Source organism: Mus musculus, chromosome 2 (genome assembly GCF_000001635.26).
Source record: "Mus musculus strain C57BL/6J chromosome 2, GRCm38.p6 C57BL/6J".
NCBI lineage: Eukaryota > Metazoa > Chordata > Mammalia > Rodentia > Muridae > Mus > Mus musculus.
Window position 1 is genome coordinate 166630011 of NC_000068.7, and position 20774 is coordinate 166650784.

Consider the following 20774-nt stretch of genomic DNA (forward strand, 5'->3'; position numbering starts at 1 on the left):
CATTGACGGAAAACTCAATAAAGCTTGAAAATGCCAACTGTCTATCCTGAGCCCGGGCTGAAGAGCCAAAATAGAACGTTCCGGCTATTCTTAGGCAGTGTTCAAGTTCAGCTTTGGGGGCTGTTCCCAAAAGGCTTTCACTCTTGCCTACTCTTCTCCCACCCCAGGCTCCCCAACCCTGCAGCCTGTACCACCGGGAGTTCAGCGGGAACAAGGGGCCTCACAAAACGGAGGACATCTGCGGGTACATGTTTGCCATCTGAGGGGACGGGCTGGGGTTGGAGTCAGCTGCTGCGCTCGCAGGGTCATCTTTTAGAAAGCCCTGGAAACTGTGAGCAAAGCAGGCCTCCCAGGAGGGTGTAAAGGGCCCTCAGCCCTGCTGCTTGCTGATGCAAATGTTCCAGTGGCAGGAGCCAAGGCGGGGGACACTGAGCAGTTGTCTGTCAGGGAGTGTGCATGTCTCCACAGGAATCTCGGGCCCTGCTGGCTGGTCCCCAGCAGTCCCCAAGCTCCCGATACATGCAGAAGAGAGAGCAGCAGTGTGCACAGCTGTCAAGAGGGCAAGGCCAGACCTCCACCACTTCCTGTGGGTGCTTCCTGCAGAAGCAGCCAGCGGTTTGCCCCAGCTGCCTCCATCTTCCTGGGGCAAGAGCCCTATGGGACTAAACCCCAGGCTCTAGAGAAAAAGGAACAGGCCCCAGGTCCACCAAGCTCTGAAGCCACACAGGTCTTCCCACCTGGGTTACTGATATGTATCAATAAACCTGCTTCATTGCAAGCTCCTGTGACCCCGGACTTGGTCAGGACCCAGAAACCAAAGGGTTAGCAGTTCGGCTCAGCTCTGGGGCTGCAAATAAGGGTTCTTTCTCAAGGGTCAGATGATCAAGGTTTATAACCCAGAAAACCGGACACACCACTGAGCCATGAAGCCTCTCAGGCCTCGTTTAGGGAACTGACGAGCCCTACAAACTTCACCCCCAAGCATGGGGGCAGCTGAGCTCCCGGGCCTGCTGCTTCTTACCCCTGATTTCAGAGCCAGGGATAAGACTCTAGAATGGGACTGAGCAGCAGCAGCAGCAGCTCATGTGCTCTGGCACAGCCATTTATGTCCCTTCTCTGTGTCCCTAAGGCCTCGCCCACCCTCCTGACTACACTGCAGGGGTGTGCCCTCACTGCATAACAAACTGAGAAGCACCATGGTTACAAGCTCTGCACTACAAAGGAGAAACTGAGGCATAAGGAGTGGCATGACTGACTCAAGAGCTGGCACTAATAAACTGCACAGCTGCAACTCTCGCTCACACAGGCAGCCGTGGACTACCAAGCCCAGCCCTAAGGCAGGACCACTGAGGGGTGGGCAGCCATGGACTACCAAGCCCAGCACCAACACAGGACCATCGAGGTGCTCGACAGGGCCAGAGAGTGGGCAGCCAGGCTTGCCATCAGCAGCACATCCTCCTGCTCGCTTTGGTTTGCCTTAGGGGTGGGAGGTTGAGGGTTTTTTTTTCCCCTCTGTTTCAAAGCTTTGCAAAAGCACAAGTTCTCAGCTCATGAGTTACAAGAGCAAACTACTTGCTGGATCTGGCCCTGGTCTCCCCAATCTCTCTCTAAACCCCACAACCTGTGTCTTTCTGAGAACTAAGGACTAGTGTGAATGCAAAACAAAAGGGTAGGGGACAGACCAAGGGGCACCACCTCCAAGGGACAGCTCAGGCTCCATGGCCAGATCCGCCTGCAGCTTCAGAGCCCAGTCTGTCCACTGCCCGGGCCCTCACTGAAGTCACAGGAGGATGCAGCTGAGCTTCCTGGGGAGTCCCTCAGAGGTCCAAGCGGCCATGGCCGGAGGAAACACAGGGAGAGCTGAGCCCCACTCCCACAGCTTCATGTGTTAGCACAGCACGCTGCGTGGGCTGGAGAGACGGCTCAGTCCTGCTGTGGAAGAAAAAGGGTCCGACCTCAGGATGCAAGCTGGGACCTCTGCACTCACACAAAGGCCAGGTGTGGTGACACACGCTTGTAAGCACTGTGCTGGGGAAACAGAGACAGGAAGGCAGGCTCCTGGAGCTCCACAGCCAGGCAGGCTAAGGTCCAGGTCCCACTAAGGCGCTCTATCTCAAAGACAGATAGATGGCTCTGAAGAATACATACACCCAAGATTGGCCTCCGGTGTCCACACACACAGAAGAACCATGACCCCAGCAGTGCTGACAGCTCCAGGATGCTGTCAGCTCAGATGCTCAGGGTCATTCACCTTGAGATTTCCCTCAGCACCATCCTTACCCTCCCTGCAGTTCATGGAACAAAGACAGAAGTAGCCCCTGCGAGCAGGTTCAAGAACGAGGCATGGGCAGTCAGTTAGATTAGCCTGCCGGCAGGAAGCCCCACAAGCCAGCCATCAGACAGGCGTCGGGACAGAGTCAGGGTTGGCACTAGCCAACAGCCACCATTCGTAAAGTCTGGGAAAACAGAACCAAGCAGCAGATGGGGACAGGGCCATCCACGCAGCCTGGGACCTGCCTGCCTGTCGGTTCTGAAGCTGAGGATGAAGCTGTCAAGGGTCAGAGCTGCCCTGGACCGCTCGGGCAAGACCAGGCCAAGGTGGCTAGCAGGGAAGGTGACAGCAGGTGCATGGGTGGCTTTCCTAGTCATCCCATGCCCCGCCAGCAGAGCCCAGGTTTTGGTGCCAGCCTGTCTGTCCCTCCTTGGGGCTGTGGCATATGGGTTTCAGTAACTGGCTTAAGGCTCAAGTCTGAGTAAAAAGTAATAGGTTCAGGGGCAGAGCACCTGACCCAGATCTCAGCCAATCAGAACACAGTCCTGCTCTGCACACTGCTATTGGACTAGAGCAGAATGTGGGTCCCATCTTAGCCAATCAGAGCATAGCACTACCCAGTGGCTAATGACCAAGGGAAAAGCAATGGTCTAAGGAGGTTGGAAGAAGATCAGAGGGCTAAGCCAAAGTTTCCCATGATTGGCTAACGTCAAACCACATGACTCAAATCCAAACCATTTGGAATACACCATTCCCTCAGCCCCAGATGGCTGGCCACAGCCGGAGTGACTCTCGGGCTGTCCGTCAGAACTCCAAGAGAGAAACTCACTGTCTTCTGCTGACTTTAAACTTGACAGGGTGTGAGTCCAGATGCCTACAGCCATCTGCTGCCTCGCTAGAGATGAAGTTGGTTGTGGAAGCCCAGAGAACAGCAGAGAAAGAGGCAGAAGCTGGGCACGCCTGGCCTAGGGCCAGCTCTGCCACCAGACACCACGGATCCTAAAAGCTAACAGCTTCTCTTATCAGTGGCAGGCCGGCAGAGCCCGCCATTTTTGCCTGGGGACAGGTCCACGGGAGTCTCACCTTGAGCAGGAGCGGGTACTTGCAGATTCTCTGGATCGGGGACAGCAGGTAGCCTTCCAGAGGAATGTCAGTGGTCTTCCGGCCCCCCAGAAGCATGCAGCTCTACAAAGGACATGAGAGACCATCATTAATAGACTTGAAGAACAACACGGGAGTGTGGGAACTCTCAGGACATAGTGCTCAGGAGCAGCTATGCGACCCTAGGAGAGGGGCAAATTCTGAAACTCTGCAGAAACCTTTATGGTGCCGCATGCTGGGGCCTGGGGCCTGATCTCACCCATGCCATAGCCGGTGTTAACACGGAGTCACCCCACACACAGTGCCTCAGCAGTTAAGGTGGACCATAGAACTGCAGATCCAAAGACTTTGACAATGAAGATTTTACAGACAATTTCACCATTCTGGTCGGAGAAATCTCTCTCTCTCTCTCACACACACACACACAGAGAGAGAGAGAGAGAGAGAGAAGAGAGAGAGACAGAGACACAGAGAGAAACAGAAACAGAGAGACAGAGAGAGCAAACAGTCAAACAACCTTATTTAGGCTGACCAAACCTGAGAAGCCCTGAATAACCTTCGGTAGAGAAGGAAAGCATTTTTGCTTAAATTGGTTTGTAGCCATACATCAGCACCCCAGACATCAGGGAACATGGGAGAACCAGGGTCACATACAGCAACACAGATAAACCCCCAAACCTACTGGAACAAGAAAGAAAAACAGAAAGTTATGGACAGGACAACCCCATTCATAAACCTTTTAAAGGCGTCGAGAAAAAGAAACCCAAGTGTTTGGGTTTTGCTGTTCTGTTTGTTTATTTTCGTGTGTATCTACGTCTGTCTGCATGACGATACTCCACGTGGATGCCACGGAGGCCAGAAAAAAACCTCAGGTCCCCTGGATCTAGAATCACAGGCAGTGAGAGTCCCAAGCCCTGGTCCTCTAGAAGACCAGTAAGAACTCTCAACTGTGCCTCCATCCCAATGTACGAGGAAAAAAAAAAAAAAAACGAACATTAAGCAGAGTCACCCCAGATTTCAACAGGCTAGGAACCGAGAATCTTACTTCTAAAATGAGGGTATGTGGTGGCCTGGGGATGCCTAGAAGCTGGGAAAGTCCAGAACCAGGACTCTGCAGTGGTTAGCAGAGCCCCCATATACACCCAGCCCAGTACCAGTACCACTGGGTAGACTGAGCTACCCAGTACCAGTACCACCAGCAGCAGCAGCAGCCCTGCCTCCCAGCAATGCCCTCGCCTCTGCTCATCCTGGGCCCGGCCCACAAAGCCTTCTCCTGCCCCAGCATGTGACAACGGCCAGAGCCTGACCTCCAACCAGCCAAGAACTGGGAACTGTTACTATTTCAGTGCACAGCTCAGGCACTGGAGTTTGGGGTTTTCAGAACCAGTAAGCCACAGACGGTGGCGTGGGGAGTTACAGGTGTGCATGCTCCCGCTTGTGGGTATGGAGGCCAGGGGTCAACATCAAGTTGTCCTCTGTTGTATCTACTTATTTCTGAGTCAGAATTTCACTATGTGCCCCTGGCTATTCTGGACCAGGCTGGCCTTGAACTTAGAGATCCATCTGCTTCTGCCTCTGCCTCTGCCTCCTAAAGTCTAGGATTAAGGGCCCACACCATCACACCTGGCTGAGCCTGGAGCTCAGTAATTACATGAGGCTGGCTGGCCAATGAGCCTCGGGGATCCACCTGCCTCTGCCCTCCAGCACTGAGATTACAGGTGTGTACCACCATGCCTGGCTTTTCACACAGGTTCAGGGGTCAAACTCTGGTCCTGACTTCCTTTACTATCTCCTCAGTCCCTCTCAAGACTCCTTCACCTAGTGCTAACACAGAAGGCAATTTATTCCATGTCACAGGTAATGTCTTCCCTTTATGAGGGACTCAGACACGAGAACTCATCTGGTAGATACAGGAAGCATGAATTTCAAGTCTGAGGTTGGCGGTCTTGGTACCAAGTATAGCGTATATACACAGAGACAGCATCACCAGCACCTCAGCCTTCCCCCTCTGCAGAAAGAAATTAGCCTGGCCTCCCAGGAAACAGGACCTCCTCCTATGGTTTACCATGATCCCAGCGTGGTTAAATATACAGGCATATAGCCTCAGAAATGAGTGTGCCTGCTGACCCCTAATTCCCATGGGGTAACTACGCACCCAGAGTTGGCCTTAGGACCAGGGAGGGATGCCCGACAGCCCTTTGGGCATCATCATAGGCTCCCGTCTCTGAGAGGCACAATTCTGGATCCTGGCTGTAGCTGCCCACACATCCTTAGCCTCTGCATCTGCCCCTGGCACAGGGGAGGGGTCCTGGCTGCGGCAGCTGGGTGATACCAGACCCCACACTGCGCACACTTGGGCCTTTGTCCTCACCACAAGCTGCCTGGATGATGTCAGTTCCAGGCGAAGGAGAACAGAGAGCTGAGGATGAGAGGACTTGCCAGAAGTCCTTTAGATTCAAACGGGATGACCACAGCCACCACCGGTCCCAATGCTCCGACACCCACATTGTCTTGCTATTCCTTTTCTTCTTTGCGACAGGGTCTCATGTACTCCAGGCAAGCTGTGAACTCACTGTCAGGAAGGGATCACTGTGAGCTTTCTGATTCTCCTGTCCCTACCTCCTGAGACCTGGGATTACAGGCACCCAACAATATGCCCAGTTTCTGTGGGGCTAGGTAGGGAACTCGGGGATGAACGCACACTGGGCGAGCGCTCTACCAACTGAGCTACATCCCTGGCTGGCTCTCTTTCATTTGAAAGGAGAGCAAGCAAACACTCAGACTGTTCACTGCTCTCCTGCCTCTTCCAGGCCTGGAGACAGAATTCCTCAAAACCCCTGTTGACACACGACCCTCAGATGAGTGCCGCCCCATGGCGACCCTAGCCCTGTGATATCCACGTTCACTCTCTGGGTATAGATCACACTTAGACCCATGGCTTTAGAGAGCACCTTGACTGAAGAGCCTCCAGCTCCCTCCTCCAGCACTGCTCCTTCCTGCAGTCCAGGCTCCAGACTCCTCTGCACGCCTTGCTTTCACCTAAAAGGGCATTCCTGCTTGGCCTGCCTGCTCCCCCACCATCTGAGGACAAACTACTCCAGTCAGTCCATTGGTGGGGTCTCATGACACTTCTAATTGTCAACTTGGCACAGCCTAGAATCACCTGTGGAGACTTAGATCCAAACAGCCCATGGGCATCTGTGGGGATCGTCTTGGCTATGCTAATTGATGTGGAAAGACCCAGCCCGGGGTGGGCAGCACCACTCCCTGGACTGTGCCCCGGAATGTCTAAGAGTGGCCATGAGCTGGGTGGTATGATCCTGCCAACCTCAGCACCATGTCTCATTCAGAGAACTTAAGGCTACATAATACATCTTTAAGGTATACCTGGTCAGCCTCCATGAGGACAGGGACATCTGCTTTGTCCACTACTGTACCACCCAATATTGATCCTCTCACGATGACAGGCTCTCCACACAAAGCCACCAAGTGAACTCATAAATCGACCATTTAACAGACACAGAAACACTGAAAGCCAAAGTCTCCGAGGCCTTCCACAAGTGAACAGCCATCTCCAACAGAGAGCCAGCTTGTCTGTTCCCAGCACAGTCACCTCCCATGGCATCCATGACAGCTCTTTTGCAGGTGGCCAGAAGCTATGAGATGCCAGCCAGGAGGGAGACAGATGGTACAGTACAACACCCCACACGCCGCCCTGTCTACACAGCCCCCGGGCAGCTGCCACCAGAGCGTGGCAGCCCAGCCCACCAGAAAGGCTGCGTGCCTGCGTGAGAAGGAAGTGGGGGACTCTTCCTTTATAGTGCCCCCTTCATTTCACTGACTTCTTCTTGCTCCCGCCGCCCCCAGGATCCCTGCAGAGTCCAGGGGTGGGTCCTAGGCAGCAGGGACTAGAGAAGGACAATGTTGCTCTGAGACCAGGGCAGAGGGACCTCCCTGTCTTTGTGTTCTGCCCAGACTGTTTTATGAGCACAAGAACAAAGAGCAAAGTTCAAAGGTCCAGACGGCAGGAGTAAGGGAGAACTGGCCACGAAAGCTTGACAGAGTGGAGACAAAAATGGGATAAGAGCGGGGCAATTCTCCGCCCTGGGATGCTCACTGGCCCTGGAGGCGTATGAACGTGCCAGTGAGTGCCAGTGAGGGAATCCCATGTGATGCTGGCATCAAAGGCCTGGGGATGCTTGGCAGGAGGCTGTGCAGAGTGGAGATGATGGCTCAGAGGGTAGAGGGTGGGGGGAACGCTGTGGTGCAGGTTAGATGCCTGTGAGCCTGGCTAAAGCCTCCCCAGCTATACCACTGAACCAATCGATTCCATGAGCCAGAGCTCTCTTCTCATGGGAAAACGGCAGCATGGACCATGGAGTCCCCGAGGTTTCCCTGGCCAAATGTGCAGGGACTCAAAGGTCAGAGTCCAGGACTGGTGCCCTGACAAGCTCTCTTCAAGCACAGATCCTGAGAGACATCTGGCATCACGAAGTCCTCAAATCTACTGTTGACAAAGGATGGGGTGGTACCCTCATGCCTTCTTAGACATTTTAGATGGTCACAGGGCTGACCAGAATAAAGCCTACACTCTACCAAGCATTATGGCACGTATCTGTTACCCCAACACCACAGAGGCTATGGGAATTATCACAGTGTGGGCTACAGAATAAGATCTGTATCAGTAAGTGAGAGATGGGCAAGCGAGATGGCTCAGCAGGTGAAGGGTGTGTACCAGCCTGAGGACCTGAGTTCCATCCCCAGAATCCACTTTGATCCTTCCCTTCCCTTTACTTCAGGCCAGAAGTTGGAAACTGACCCTAACCTGGCCACTGCCTGTTTCTGTAAATAGCCCGGGGAGATCCCCAGATAGGAACTGTGGGCTGCTCCGGAGGTCAGAGATGGATAGAGTGGGCAGGGCGGGCACTCACCAGGAGGAAGGCACGCACAGCAGGGACCTTGTTGAGCTCCACCAACAGGCGCAGGGCCTTCTCGTGGTTGCTGCAGTACTCCTCATACACACAGAACTTGTCCTTCTGCAAGACAAGGGCAGAGCTGTGAGCCGCTGGGCACAGGCAGAGGCAGGCAGAGAAGGCAGATGGGGCTCCCTGGGGTCTTGCAGAGGATCCAGGCTCGGGCCTCGCGATGAAGAGATCCAGAAGCTCTAACCTGCTTCAGGTCCGGGTCTGTCTGTCTCTGGCAGCCTGTGTGACCTGTGACCTTCTAGCAATAGGGAGAAGCCCGTCCCAGACATGAGCTGAGCAAGGGGACCCAGACCTGGACACCAGCTCTGCATTTCCTGCTGTGAATCTGAGGTCCCCACAGGACCTCAGTGTCCTCAACAGCCAAGGTGGTGCTAATAAATGTTAGGGATTTGCCACAACAGGAGGCTACCTCTGTTGACCTCTGGGTGACTCTGAGCCCCAAAGTGGACTCCTTCCAGCCCAGAGGTCACCTGAAGGTCACCAGGTCGCTATGCATCTGTCATATTTCACACTTGGACAAAAGAGAGCTCTCAGCAGGAAGCTTTCGGCTAAGCATTCCCCACTCCAAAGGGTCCCAGAATCGGTCAAACCCCAAACCAGGATGTCCTGAGGAGGCCTCTCAGGGCCTGGGGCCTGCAGAGCCTAGACCTCAGATGAAGGATGGACCAGAGACCCCAGGAAACTAAGGAAGGAAGAGGTGGGTCTGCAGGGCAAGCGCTCATCCTGTGTCTAAAGCGGCTCCACAGTCCATGCTTCCTACAGAGGGGACAGGAAAGAGGAAGCCAGAGGAGGAAGACGGGGGAGGGAGACAAAAGAAGGAGCAAGAGGGGGACCGTTTCCTCCACAGACGCCTGGGAGGGAAACAGAAAAGGGAAATGAAGGAAAGGACGGGGGTTTCCAATCAACAGGAGCTCCAGCCTGCCACATTCACACTGCGCTCCACAGATCTGAGCGCATATCCTGAGGAACAGCACCTACAGCCTGAGAGCGCTAACGGCCACACCAGGCACGGGCCGAGCACTGGCCAGCGAGGCACACCCAGCACACACTGCCTGAGCAGTAGGGACCCTGGCCAGGGAGCTCCATTTCCATAAACCTTGGTTTCTATGAATAACAGGTTCCCAACACCTGTGTGGGCAGAGAACAACCTAGCACGTGGGAAACACTGCCGGGCACTCGGGTGCCCTCCAAGGCGTGGCCATGATAGCAAGCAATAAATACACACTGTTGGGAAAGTACAAACATAAAAAAAAAAAAATGGCATGATTACCCAGCATGCATTCGTACATACATCATGGGGTGAACCTGGACCATCTGGGTATTACAACAGTCAAGCTACATACTCAAAGCAGCTACTGTGCACAGAACTACGTGGATTTCAGGAAACCCAACCTCTACCTGCAACGTACGCTGCCCACTGAGAAGCAAGGGTCAGGAAGGTTTAATGGAAAATATCCCCGACAGGATAGTGTGTTTAGATACTTGGTCTCTGGCTGGTGTTTTTGGAGACTGTGGAACCAAATGCTCACAGCCACCTGTAGTTTCAGCTTTGGGGGATCTGGATGAGTGTGGCTCTCATGTGCTACACAGAGAATGAATCACCACACACATTCAGAAATAAGAAATTTAAAACTGTAAAGAACAGGGCTGGCCAAGAGCTGCCGACTGGGTACAACCCATCATATCCCAAGAAGAAAATGCAAAGCACAAGGCTCAAATATAATGAAGTAACACCTCCCTGCCGACCTACACCTACACCACAAGGAGCCAGGCCAGAAGACATGCCGACCCCAGCCAATGGCAACGAAACTAGAGCTTGCTGGCAAGTACTCTGAGGACCCCTAAGGATTCAAGATATAGAACAACTGTGATTGATTAATAATGTCTGCCACAGGCGTAGAGAGGGAAGGACCGGATACTCTACATCTGATGGTCTACAAGGTCACCCCTGCCTCAGCCTTCCAGAAGAGGAGGCCTCAAACTTGCTGCCTGGAGCAGGTAGGAGTAGCCAGTAGCACTGTGGTGGTTTGACTAAGAATGGCCTCCCACAGGCTCACAAGATTTGAATATTTAATCAAATATTAAATTTGAGTGGCACTACTTGAAAGGGTTAGGAGGTGTGGCCTTGATGGAGGAAGTGTGTTGCTGGGGATGGGCTCTTAGGTTTCAGGAGCACAAGCCAGCCCCTGTGTTGCTCCCTTCCTGCTGGCTGTGGATCTGGATGTAGAACTCTCAGCTCCTTCTCTAGCCCCACGTCTGCCCACATGCTTCCATGCTTGCCGCCATAATGGAAATAGATTAAACCTCTGAAACTGTAAGCCAGCCCCAATTGAACACCTTCCTCTGTAAGAGCTGCGTGGTCATGGGTCTCTTCAGAGCAATAGAACACTGATTAAGACAGCAGCCATGCTCCCCTCCATAAACCCAGCAAGCTCAGTCACCCACTGTCCTCACATCAAGATGCTCAGGCCCCAGCCCAAGCCTTGGTCTGCAGATTCAGAAACCTTGCTCGAAGTATCAAGTCTCCATGTGTGGCTTATTTCTTCCCAAGGAGCAGAAGAGCTAAGTCTTCTCTGCCAGGAAAGAACAAACAGACACATGGCTGTACACACAGATGCGGTGGACAGAGAATGAACAGACACATGGCTGTACACACATGTGGTGGACGGGGACATACAGCAGCGGGCTAAGAGAAAGATCCAGCCACCGGGGGAGCCAGGCACATTGTCACAGCTATGAGAATACCCCAGAGAAGGTACCATCAGCTCCAAACCACAGCCAGGAAGAAGGGCCTGGAGAAGGGTAGGGAGCAGCTGGGCCATAAAGATGGAGAACGGCCAGCTGCACCTGCAAGTGTCCCCAACCTGTCACCTGTTCACACATTCTGTAAGCAGAAAGCCTCCTTAGGACTCAAACTCACCGCCCCTGAGCTAACCACAACTCTCAGAACAAAACCCAACGTCCTGGCCTCGGCTAGAAGCCCCACAGGGCCTGGTCCTATGTCATTCCATCTCTCCCCCACAGCTTGCTAAATGGCAGCATTAGGACCTCCCTCTGCCTTTGGTCAACCAGAACACCTTCCCTCAAGGGTGCCCTACCTTCATCCTGGAAGAGGAACACCTTCTCTCAAGGGTGCCCAACCTCCATCCTGGAAGAGGGCCACTCAGGGTGCCCATATAAACACCAACTTCACATGCCCAACTGGCCACTATACAATGCACATCCCTAATACTGCATGAGTCACTATATCTGGATACTTACCTGAAAAGCCACTCTTACGTCCTGTGTTCTTGTTTATGACATCCACCAAGTCTGACCCTGAGTGGCCCCCAGAAGGGTCCTAGTTACCTGATGACCCCAACATCTCATAGCCACCATCTACACAGCCATCTGAATTGATCTCCGTCGCTCTTCATGCCAATGACTTAATAGGGTGCCAGCAGAAGGAAGTAGGGCTGCCCTGCCTATTGCTGCAAACTCACACCATCGTGCCTGGCACTCAGACTCCTCCTGTACTTCAAGAGTCAGTGTCACTTTCGATGGTGACAGATTCCAGTGTCAGAATGTCTTCTCAGGCCTAATCCCAGTTGTGATATTGACTTGTTACTTAAACTCAAACTATAACTTAGTCTCTCTGAGTCTCAGTTTCCCCATTTGTAAACTAGGTGGTGACATTAACTACCTTCTAAGGCTACTGTCAAGTTTTGAGACATAGGGGCCCACTCTTTAGCCCAGGCTAGCCTTACTTACTTCGCAGACCAGGCTGGCCTTGTACTTGAGGTAATCCACCTACCTCAGCTTTCCCAGTGTTGGGAAGACAGGTGTGTGGCACATCCCTAGCCACCCTGCAGTTTTAGTATATATGGAGCTGGTGTGCGTGAAATACTTAGAACAGCACCCTGAACAGGAAAGAGGACACTTGGAGCTTGATTATGTAAATTCAATATACAGCGGTTAGCTTGCAGGGTGTGGGTTCTTTCTAAAGACTGAGTAGGTGGCAGGGGATGGGTAGCCTTGTCCATTCCTACTCCCTCAGCCTAGATGCTGCCTGGCGTCTCCAGAGACATAAGGATGAGGAACAAAGCTGGATTTGGCCTTTGGGCTGGAGTGGACACCGTGTTGATCCTGTGGGGCCACCAGTAATAGCACCATTCCTTCACGCTGGCAACCAAATCCCTGCTAAGAGCCCCAGGTCTAAGAGACTGGCTGCCTGCACCAAGGTGGGACCTCTTCGCTGCCACTGTGCACAGGCCCCAAGGCCGCCCCCATTCTGCCACCCTCCCAGCTGGGACCAGACAGATCAACCTCACCAGCTGCCCCACCCCCATGAAGCCACCTGCACACCTGCCTCCAGCTACTGTAAAACTCCTGAGCCACGGTGACTCACGCCCTCCCTCCCTGAGCATGGGGGCAGAGAGGGTGATGGAGCTACATTTTAAATTAAAACATGATTTGAAATTAAAAACACTGACTCATCCCGGGCAGCCTGGAGGCTGCTTTCTCCGATGCTGGCACTGCCTGGAGGAGGGGTTCCGCCAGGTGTGTGGGTAATGCCAGTGTCTCCTCCATCCCACACCCTCTACTTCCCGAGACATAGCCCAGGCTGGCCAAGAACTTCCCACTCCCCCGACCTCAGCCTCCTAGACACTGAGATTACAGACCCTGCACCTCACACAGAACCTTCGGGTGGCCTTGGCCTGAGGCAGGTGATGAGTATCTGGTAGGATGCGTGAACAGGAGCTTCCAAGTACACACAGTGCCACCTGAGCACCTTCTGTCTGCAGGGGCACTGTCCCCTCCAGCAGGGACACCACACACCTTGCTAAGTATATTTATTCAAGTATTGAGATGAAATAATCTTAAAGGACTTCACAGTAACCCCAGCCAGCAGGCAGATGCAGCAGAGGCCTCAACCTCAGAGCATGAATCTGAAACCTGAAGAGCTCTGGGTGGCCGTTTCTAAGTCTAGATCTGTTGGCACAACCTTGGGCTTATCCTACTGCCATTTGCTGGTCCATGGGGTGGGCAGGTGAGCATGGGTTAATCTTTCTTTTCTCCTTTTTTTTTATTTTTATTTTTATTTTTTTAAGAAATTGTATGTATAGCTGGGTGTGGTGGTCCACACCTTCAATCCCAGCACTTAAGAGGCTAAAGCGGACAGATCACTGAGTTCAAAACCAGCCTGAGATACATAGTGCATTCCAGCCAGGCAGAGCTACACAGGGAGAGCCTATCTCAAAAAGGAAAATGAAGGGGGAGGGGAATTTCAGAGGGGAAAGCAGGAAAGGAGATAACATTGGAAATGTAAATAAAGAAAATATCTAATAAATAAGAGAAAAAAAGAAAATACAAAAGAAGGAGGAAGAAGAGGAGGAGAAAGAGGAGGAAGAAGAGGAAGAAGAAGAGGAAGAGGAGGAAGAGGAGGAGGAGGAGGAGGAGGAAAATTCTTATGTATTTGTCTGGGCATGAGAGTACCATAGCATGTCTGTGGAGCTCAGAAAACAATTTGCTGGAGTCAGGTCCCTCCTCCTACCACATGGGTCCTGGGGACCAAATGACAGTTACCAGGCCCCACAACAAGTGTTTTAATCTGCTGAGCCATCTCACCTGCCCCACAGGGACAGACCATCAAGCCATAAGGTCTCTACTCCCATGTGACCAGTATTATAAAGGGAGGCCTGCCAAGGGGACAGCTTAGAATGTTCTAGGTTCTTAACAGTCCTCATGCTGTGACCCTTTACAGCTCCCCATGTTGTGGTGACCCCCAACCATAAAGTTATTTTTGTTGCGACTTCATACTGTTATTTTGCTCGTAAGTAAATATCTGTGTTTTCCAACAGTCTTAGGTGACCCCTGTGAAAGGGTTGATCTTTGGGTTACAACCCACACGTTGAGAATGGCTTTTCTAGACCAACAAAGGGACTGGTGTGGCTGGACGAGGGGTTACGTTCTGAGAAGTGGCAGGCCTGCAGGGATGTGGGGACTTTTTTTTTTTTTTTTTTTTTTTTTTTGTCTCTGATGGGGTGGAGCCATGAGAATTATAGAAGAAGGGAGAAACAATCAAGTTTGTGTTTCTAGGGGGTCTCTAGCAGCTCAGAGGAGATGGTTTCCAAACTCTTCCGCCAGGGTGAAAGAACAGGGGCTACTGAGGCCCAGGGGCTCAGAGTAAGTCACCAAGAGCCTAGAATGAGACCTAGCAGGCTGAGGCCAGGGATCTGTGTACAAGACCATGCCCCACAGACTCTTGGGAGGTGGTTGGGAGAACCAGACCACAGGAGTGGGCACACAAAGACCACGACAGAGGCAGTGCTGACTGAAGGCTCAAACTCCGGTCCTTATCCTCACCCACGGACCCATCTCTCGGCGGGCCCCATACTTACAAATTTCAAGAAAACATTCCCAAGTTCGTGCTGAGACTGAGGCTCGGGGTGTAAGCAGTACTCCAGGGCAGCCAGAAAATCCTTATGGACTTCCAGGATGTCCTCAATGTTGGAGAAGAGGACCTAGAACGGACCAAAAAGCCAGCGTCAGTCAGGAGCACGGAGCAGGGCCATTCCCAGAAGAGCTGCACCCCAGGGGGCATGAGCAGGCATCAAAGGGTGAGGTTCCCCTGGGCCAGGCTGCCTCGCTGCTGTTGGCTGCCGTCCCACCAGCAGCAGCAGCTGTGCAGGCCAGTGGCAGACCATGGCTGGATTGCCACACTCATTCAATCTCCACGAGCAAGAAGCCGTTCCTCACCCCGATTTACCCCTGAGAACCGGAGGCTCGAAGAGCAAGAGTTGACATCCCAGCCAGCTCTGATGCAGAGTATCAGAGCATCACCTTGTATGCAAACACAGCCACTCGGAAGCTCCAGGCAGCCGTGGCCACAGGGCAAGGTGCACCAATAAGCAAAGCTCACATGGTCCTGTTCCCACAACAGTGCAAGGTGAAAGGGGAGGGCCAGGGCCCAGAGCCTACTCCTCAGTTCCTGCCGGGCCTAGAGCACCCAGAAGCCCACTCCCTCCTCTTCCCCAGTGGGGCTGCTTGTCACCTCTGTTCACCTTTCATTCCACCTACTTGCGAGGTTGAACCTGGTTATGTTGAAGGTAATGTTCTAGAACTAGCCATTGTACTGACTTTGTGAAAGGGCTCCAATACTGTCTGTCCCTTGAGTGTACACCCAAAAGCAACAAGAAACGCACACCAAGAAGGCGTACTCAGAAATGAGAACAGGGCCAAAGCGGAAATGGATCAAATATTCATTCACAGGAGAAGAGACTGTGGCGTGGCCCCTGTGTGGAATATTACAGAGTCAGGGAGAAGCACAGGCCAGGACTGCGCACTTTAATACAAACAAATCCCACAGATGTAGGATCACAAAAGACACCAGACACAAGAGAGCTCATTGTCATAAAGTGTAAGGACAGACAGAGACAGTGCTGGGCGTGGCAGCGTACACGTTTGAACCCTGTGCTTCGGGGGCAGAGGCAGGTAGATCTCTGAGTTCAAGGCCAGCCTGGTCTACAGAGTAAGTTCCAGGATAGCCAAGGCTACACAGAGAATCCCTGTCTCGAAAAAAAAAAAAAAAAAAAGACGAAAACAATCACAGCAGTGAAGTTTCACAGCTGGGAGAGGCAGTGGGCAGGCCATGGATGCTCCCTGTCTTCACAGAGAACCCAGGTGTGGTACAACCACATCCTCGGGACTCCGATCCCTTGTTGGATGGAGATTAAGACCCGACAAAAAGGCAATTTCTTAAAAACTAACAAGGCTTAAGTTTAAGTGATAAATAAGGGCTTCTAAGCTCTAACTGTGTAATAAATCAATATAATGAATTATAGGTGCTCAGTAATTATCTGTTGAATGAATGAATGAATGAATGAAGCAAGCACATAGGTTCCAGCAAAGGAGCATACTTTCACCATCCCCGCCATCCCATACCACAGGACCTGCTGTGTAGTGGCACTGCCTTCCAACAGAGCGAAAGAGTGGGCTTAGAATTACAAACATGCATGTGACTGACACAAGCCAGGACACTGGGTGGGGGGCCATCCTTGACCACATATATGACCACATGTATGGTAAATGTTGAGTACTTCAGATACACATAGCCCCTCGCATCCATTTCCCTGGACCAGGCCAATCAGAGCACAAAGTCAAAGGTTTTTAGAAACATGAGGTCAGAGTGCTGGCCAGCATGGGCCTCAGAGGCACACAGACGGTCCATTGATACCGCCCAGACTCCCCAGCGCCAGCCAGAATGAAGCTGGCCCAATGACTCGTGGGCCTGTCTTGATAACCCATGCCCACTGCAGGAGTAGGCAGGCAGCAGGAGACATCAGGCTCCCAGAACAGAGGCACCAAGCTGGGCAGGAGGAAGAGAGAAGGCAGAATGGCCACACTGAGGCTGAACTGGAGAATGGGGCCTGGGGCACAGCCTCCCTTCCCCCCTCCCGGAGGAGGCAGGCAGTGCCAGGGCTGCTGAGAGCAGGCTGGGGGCCAGATGCAGGCAGTACTAAGGAGTTAGTTCAGAGACACCTAGAAGAAGTAGGCCCAGCGGCAGCAGCAACAGCAGCAGCAGGAGAAACAGGAAACAGCAGAAAGCAGCAACGGGAGTCCTCACCTTGACATTCTCTTCTGTGAGGCCCTTCTCCACAGAGTCGGCCACATTCTGCCGGATCCGCTGTAGGAAGGCCTACGGAAACAAAAACAAGCAGAGATGAGTGGCCACATCTCCCATCCTGGTCGCCCCTGCCAGCAGGACAGGGGTTCAATGCTGGCCAGGACCTGAAAGGTTGCGCAGTCAGGTACAGGGGCAAGGACTTAAAAGCTCCCCTGCTGACAGACTTTTTTCCTGGGCTGCCCGCCCCCAACTGCTTGCTCAGCCAAAGGCTCACAGAGCATCTACAATGCCTGACCCTGTGTGGAGCTAACCACACGGAGCCCCAGGCCCCCAGGAATCTACAGCCCAAAGAGACACACTCAGACTCGCTTCCTCACCCAAATACCTCCCAGACCGTTGAGCAGCGACCACCTTTCCCTGGTGTTTTCCTTTTAAGCTTTAAGACATTTATATGACTCAAAAGAGATATCCACAAACTGTGACGAACATGACTCATCTCTTCTGTGCCCCAGCTCTGCCCACACCGAGCCAACTTAGCACCCACATGGGTGCAGAGACACTCGCCTGTCCCCTTGCATGTGGGGCCAGGTAAGAAGATGGCCAGCCAATGTCACCAGATAGGATGATAGGTTTTGGGAGTGCCAGGACCTGAAGAGCCTGAAATTCCAGGCTCTTGTGCATGCCAGACAGGTACCCTACCACTGGGCTGCATCTCTAGACCACCCCTCCTTTTTGAGGAAAACAAAAGTCACTTTTCCTTCCTCCCTCCCTTCCATCCTTCCTTATATTTTGCCTGGCCTAAACTCAGTCCTGCCTCCAATCCCTGGGCTGGGATTATAGCTATGTCCTTCGAAGTACTAGAGAGAGATCCTCATATTAGGAGAGAGTAGATGGCTGGAGAGCTTGGGTGGGACCGAGCGGCCAGAGGGGAAGCTGCAGAGGTGGCTTAAAATGCAAAGGGCATGGAGGGAAAGAGAGCGACCCAAGCCAGTACCTAAGGGAAACTGAAGCCAGTCTCCCACAAAGACTTCCAGCTCAGAATGTGAAGCAAGTCTGGCCCAGGTTAACTGGGCACTGGTCACATAGAGACTCTTGAGAAAATAAGTCCATGGGCCTGTCCCGGCACAGGGGACCAGTCAGCTAGCAACCTGTCTCGCATGTGGTTATAGCAAGGACCCAAGGGGACTGAGTGTGGTCTCCCTACCTTGGGTTAATTCAGAGTGTGCCCCATCCTATCATGCCTGTCTAAGGAGATGTCTCAGGGATGTCTCAGAGATGCTGGTGTGGGGGAGGCAGAAGCAGGTGGCAGAGGGGTTGCTGGCCCTTCAAGTCTGCTGTCAGATCTTTGTCTGTCACCTGGACTGACACCCACAGTAACCCCAAATAAACAGGGTCTCCATGCAGCGCACAGGCTGGTACACTCAGCCAGGACCCCTTGTCTCCACCTACAAGCCCCAGGTGACCATGAGTAGTGATGGACTTGAATGCTATCACTTTACTGGTGAGCCTGGTTTACTGGTCCACCTGGCCCAGGGAGTACAGACATCAAGAAACCCCCCATCTACCAGGCCCGTATGCCCCCTAACCATGGTGCTCTCAGTCCTAGCTCCCCATGGTCCCCCAGAGTCCCAGACTGCCTGGACAATGACACCTCTGCCTCCTGAGAGTTCAGCCTCTTCACCCTTCAAGATCCCTTAAGATGCGCAAACCAGTCAATGCTCCACTTAATTCTCCATGCCTCCCCGTTATGAAGCTTAAGATCTTGACTTGAGGGGCTGGAGAGATGGTTTATTGGTTAACAGCACTGGCTGTTCTTCCAGAGGGCCCGGGGTTCAAATCCTAGCACCCACGAGGAGCTCAGAGTCTGTAATTCCGGTGGAGGGGATCTGACACCCTCACACAGACATGCATGGAGGCAAAACACAAATGTAAATACAATATGCTTGAGGAGAGAGAGAGAGAGAGAGAGAGATTGATTGAGATTTTAACTTAAAATCACCGTGGGCAACACCATCCATGGGCTGTGGTGTTGGACTGACTAACAAGCAGAAAGCCAGCTGAGCACCAGCCTATCTCTCTCTCTCTCTCAGCTTCCTCACATCAGGTACAGTGCGACCACTCCTCTCACATCCCAACCCCCATCCTACCCCCTCCCCCATGATGGGCTGCACAGACTCTTCCCACCATCACACACACACACACACACACACACACACAGAGACTCCTCCCACCATCTCTCTCTCTCTCACACATACACACACACACACACACACACACACACACACACCATGATGGTTGCACCCTTGAACTGTGAACCGCAGCAAACTCCTCCTGCCTTAAGTAACTCTGGTCGAGTCTTGTGTCTCAAGCAGAAGAAAAGCATCCAATACCCTTGGGTTTTTGTTTGTTTGTTTTAAAATCCAGTCTCCTATGTCCTCCATCCTCCCACACTGGAACCATACTCTCAAGCCTGCCCCAGGACCTTTGCATATGCTCTTCCTGTCGCCATGTTTCCCCTCTGATTCTGCCCTGAGCCAGTTCCATCTTATTTTCAGGCCTTAAACACGACTCACCTCTTCCAAGAAGCCCTCCCTGCCCCCTGAGTTTGAATTATTTTTTAAAAATTAGCTCAAACAACATACACCAGCTTTTAAGAGTCAAACCACTATGATAAAAACAGGAGTGAGGCTAGGAATCTTAATCTCTACAGAGGTCAAGTTTGGAAACCACTGGGTATTGGTTTAAACCACAGCTCTTCCTCTATCCCGCTGTGTGACCTCAGGAAAGCGAACCAGATTCTCTGAATCTTAGTTTACTCTCCCCAAATATGGGGATCAGAGTGAGTCTGAGAATGTGTGTATCCGTGTGTATGCATGTGAATGTATCTGTGTTTGTGTGTGTGTGTGTATGTATGTATGTATGTATGCTGTGTATCAGTATGTATCTATGTGTGAGAGTGTGTGTGCATCAGTATGTGTCAGTATGTGTGTGCACGTATCTGTGTATATGTGTTTCTGTGTGTGTGTGTGTGTGTGTGTGTGTGTATGTGTGTGTGTATCAGTGTGTATATGTGTGAGTGTGTGCATAGTGGGTATTATGTGTGTGGTGTGTATTTATGTGTGTGTGTGTATATATGTGTGTGTGTATCTGTGTGATGTATATCAGTGTGTATGTCTGTATGAGCATGTGTATGCGCCTGTGTGTGTGTGTGTTGGTATGTGTGCATACATGTGTGTACATGTGTGCACATGTGTATATGTGTTTGTGTGTGTGTGTCTTGTCAATGTAACAGGATACTGACAGTAAGTCAGTAAGGAGGGATGTCACATCTCTTCTTACAATTGAACCCTCACGGCCGAGAGCAGAATGTGGTCCACCACAGACACTGGGAAGTCAAACATAGCTGAGAGGGCCCTGACACAGGGAAGGAGCCTCAACTCAAGCCCCTGAGACAGTTGAACTTGCTTTTTAAAAGGACACAGTAGGAATGGCTGGGAGCAAAGTTTCCTAGAGGATAGAGCAGCTAGGCCTGGTGTGCCCATTTCCAGCCACCCAGACAGGCAGACAAAGGTGGCCCCGCCCAGCACAGGCGCCCAGGCGGTCGGGCAGGAAGCTTGAGTACCACTGGGCTGACCTAGATGCAACTTCCTGTCCTGGTTTCTTCACACGAGCTGGGCTACTGCTATTGTGCAGGGACAATGAGAGGCTCGGGCCACCCACAGAGGACATGCACACAAGCCAACATGACGAGCCATGGGCACCAAGAACAGCTCGTGACCCGGAAAGAATGTGCCAGGAGGGGTTCTGGGTG

The 20774-nt window shown here is 52.4% G+C and overlaps 1 protein-coding gene across 1 annotated transcript in view; it reads right to left on the minus strand.

Annotated features, from left to right (window-relative positions):
• Positions 1-20774, minus strand: part of Prex1 (phosphatidylinositol-3,4,5-trisphosphate-dependent Rac exchange factor 1) — a 147488-nt gene that overhangs the window by 63666 nt on the left and 63048 nt on the right. The window contains exons 2-5 of the mRNA NM_177782.3: positions 16964-17035; positions 14739-14861; positions 8305-8409; positions 3356-3457 (exon numbers count right to left, since the gene is read on the minus strand). Coding sequence (NP_808450.2) covers positions 3356-3457; positions 8305-8409; positions 14739-14861; positions 16964-17035 — 402 coding nt within the window. The remainder of the gene's footprint in view (positions 1-3355; positions 3458-8304; positions 8410-14738; positions 14862-16963; positions 17036-20774) is intronic.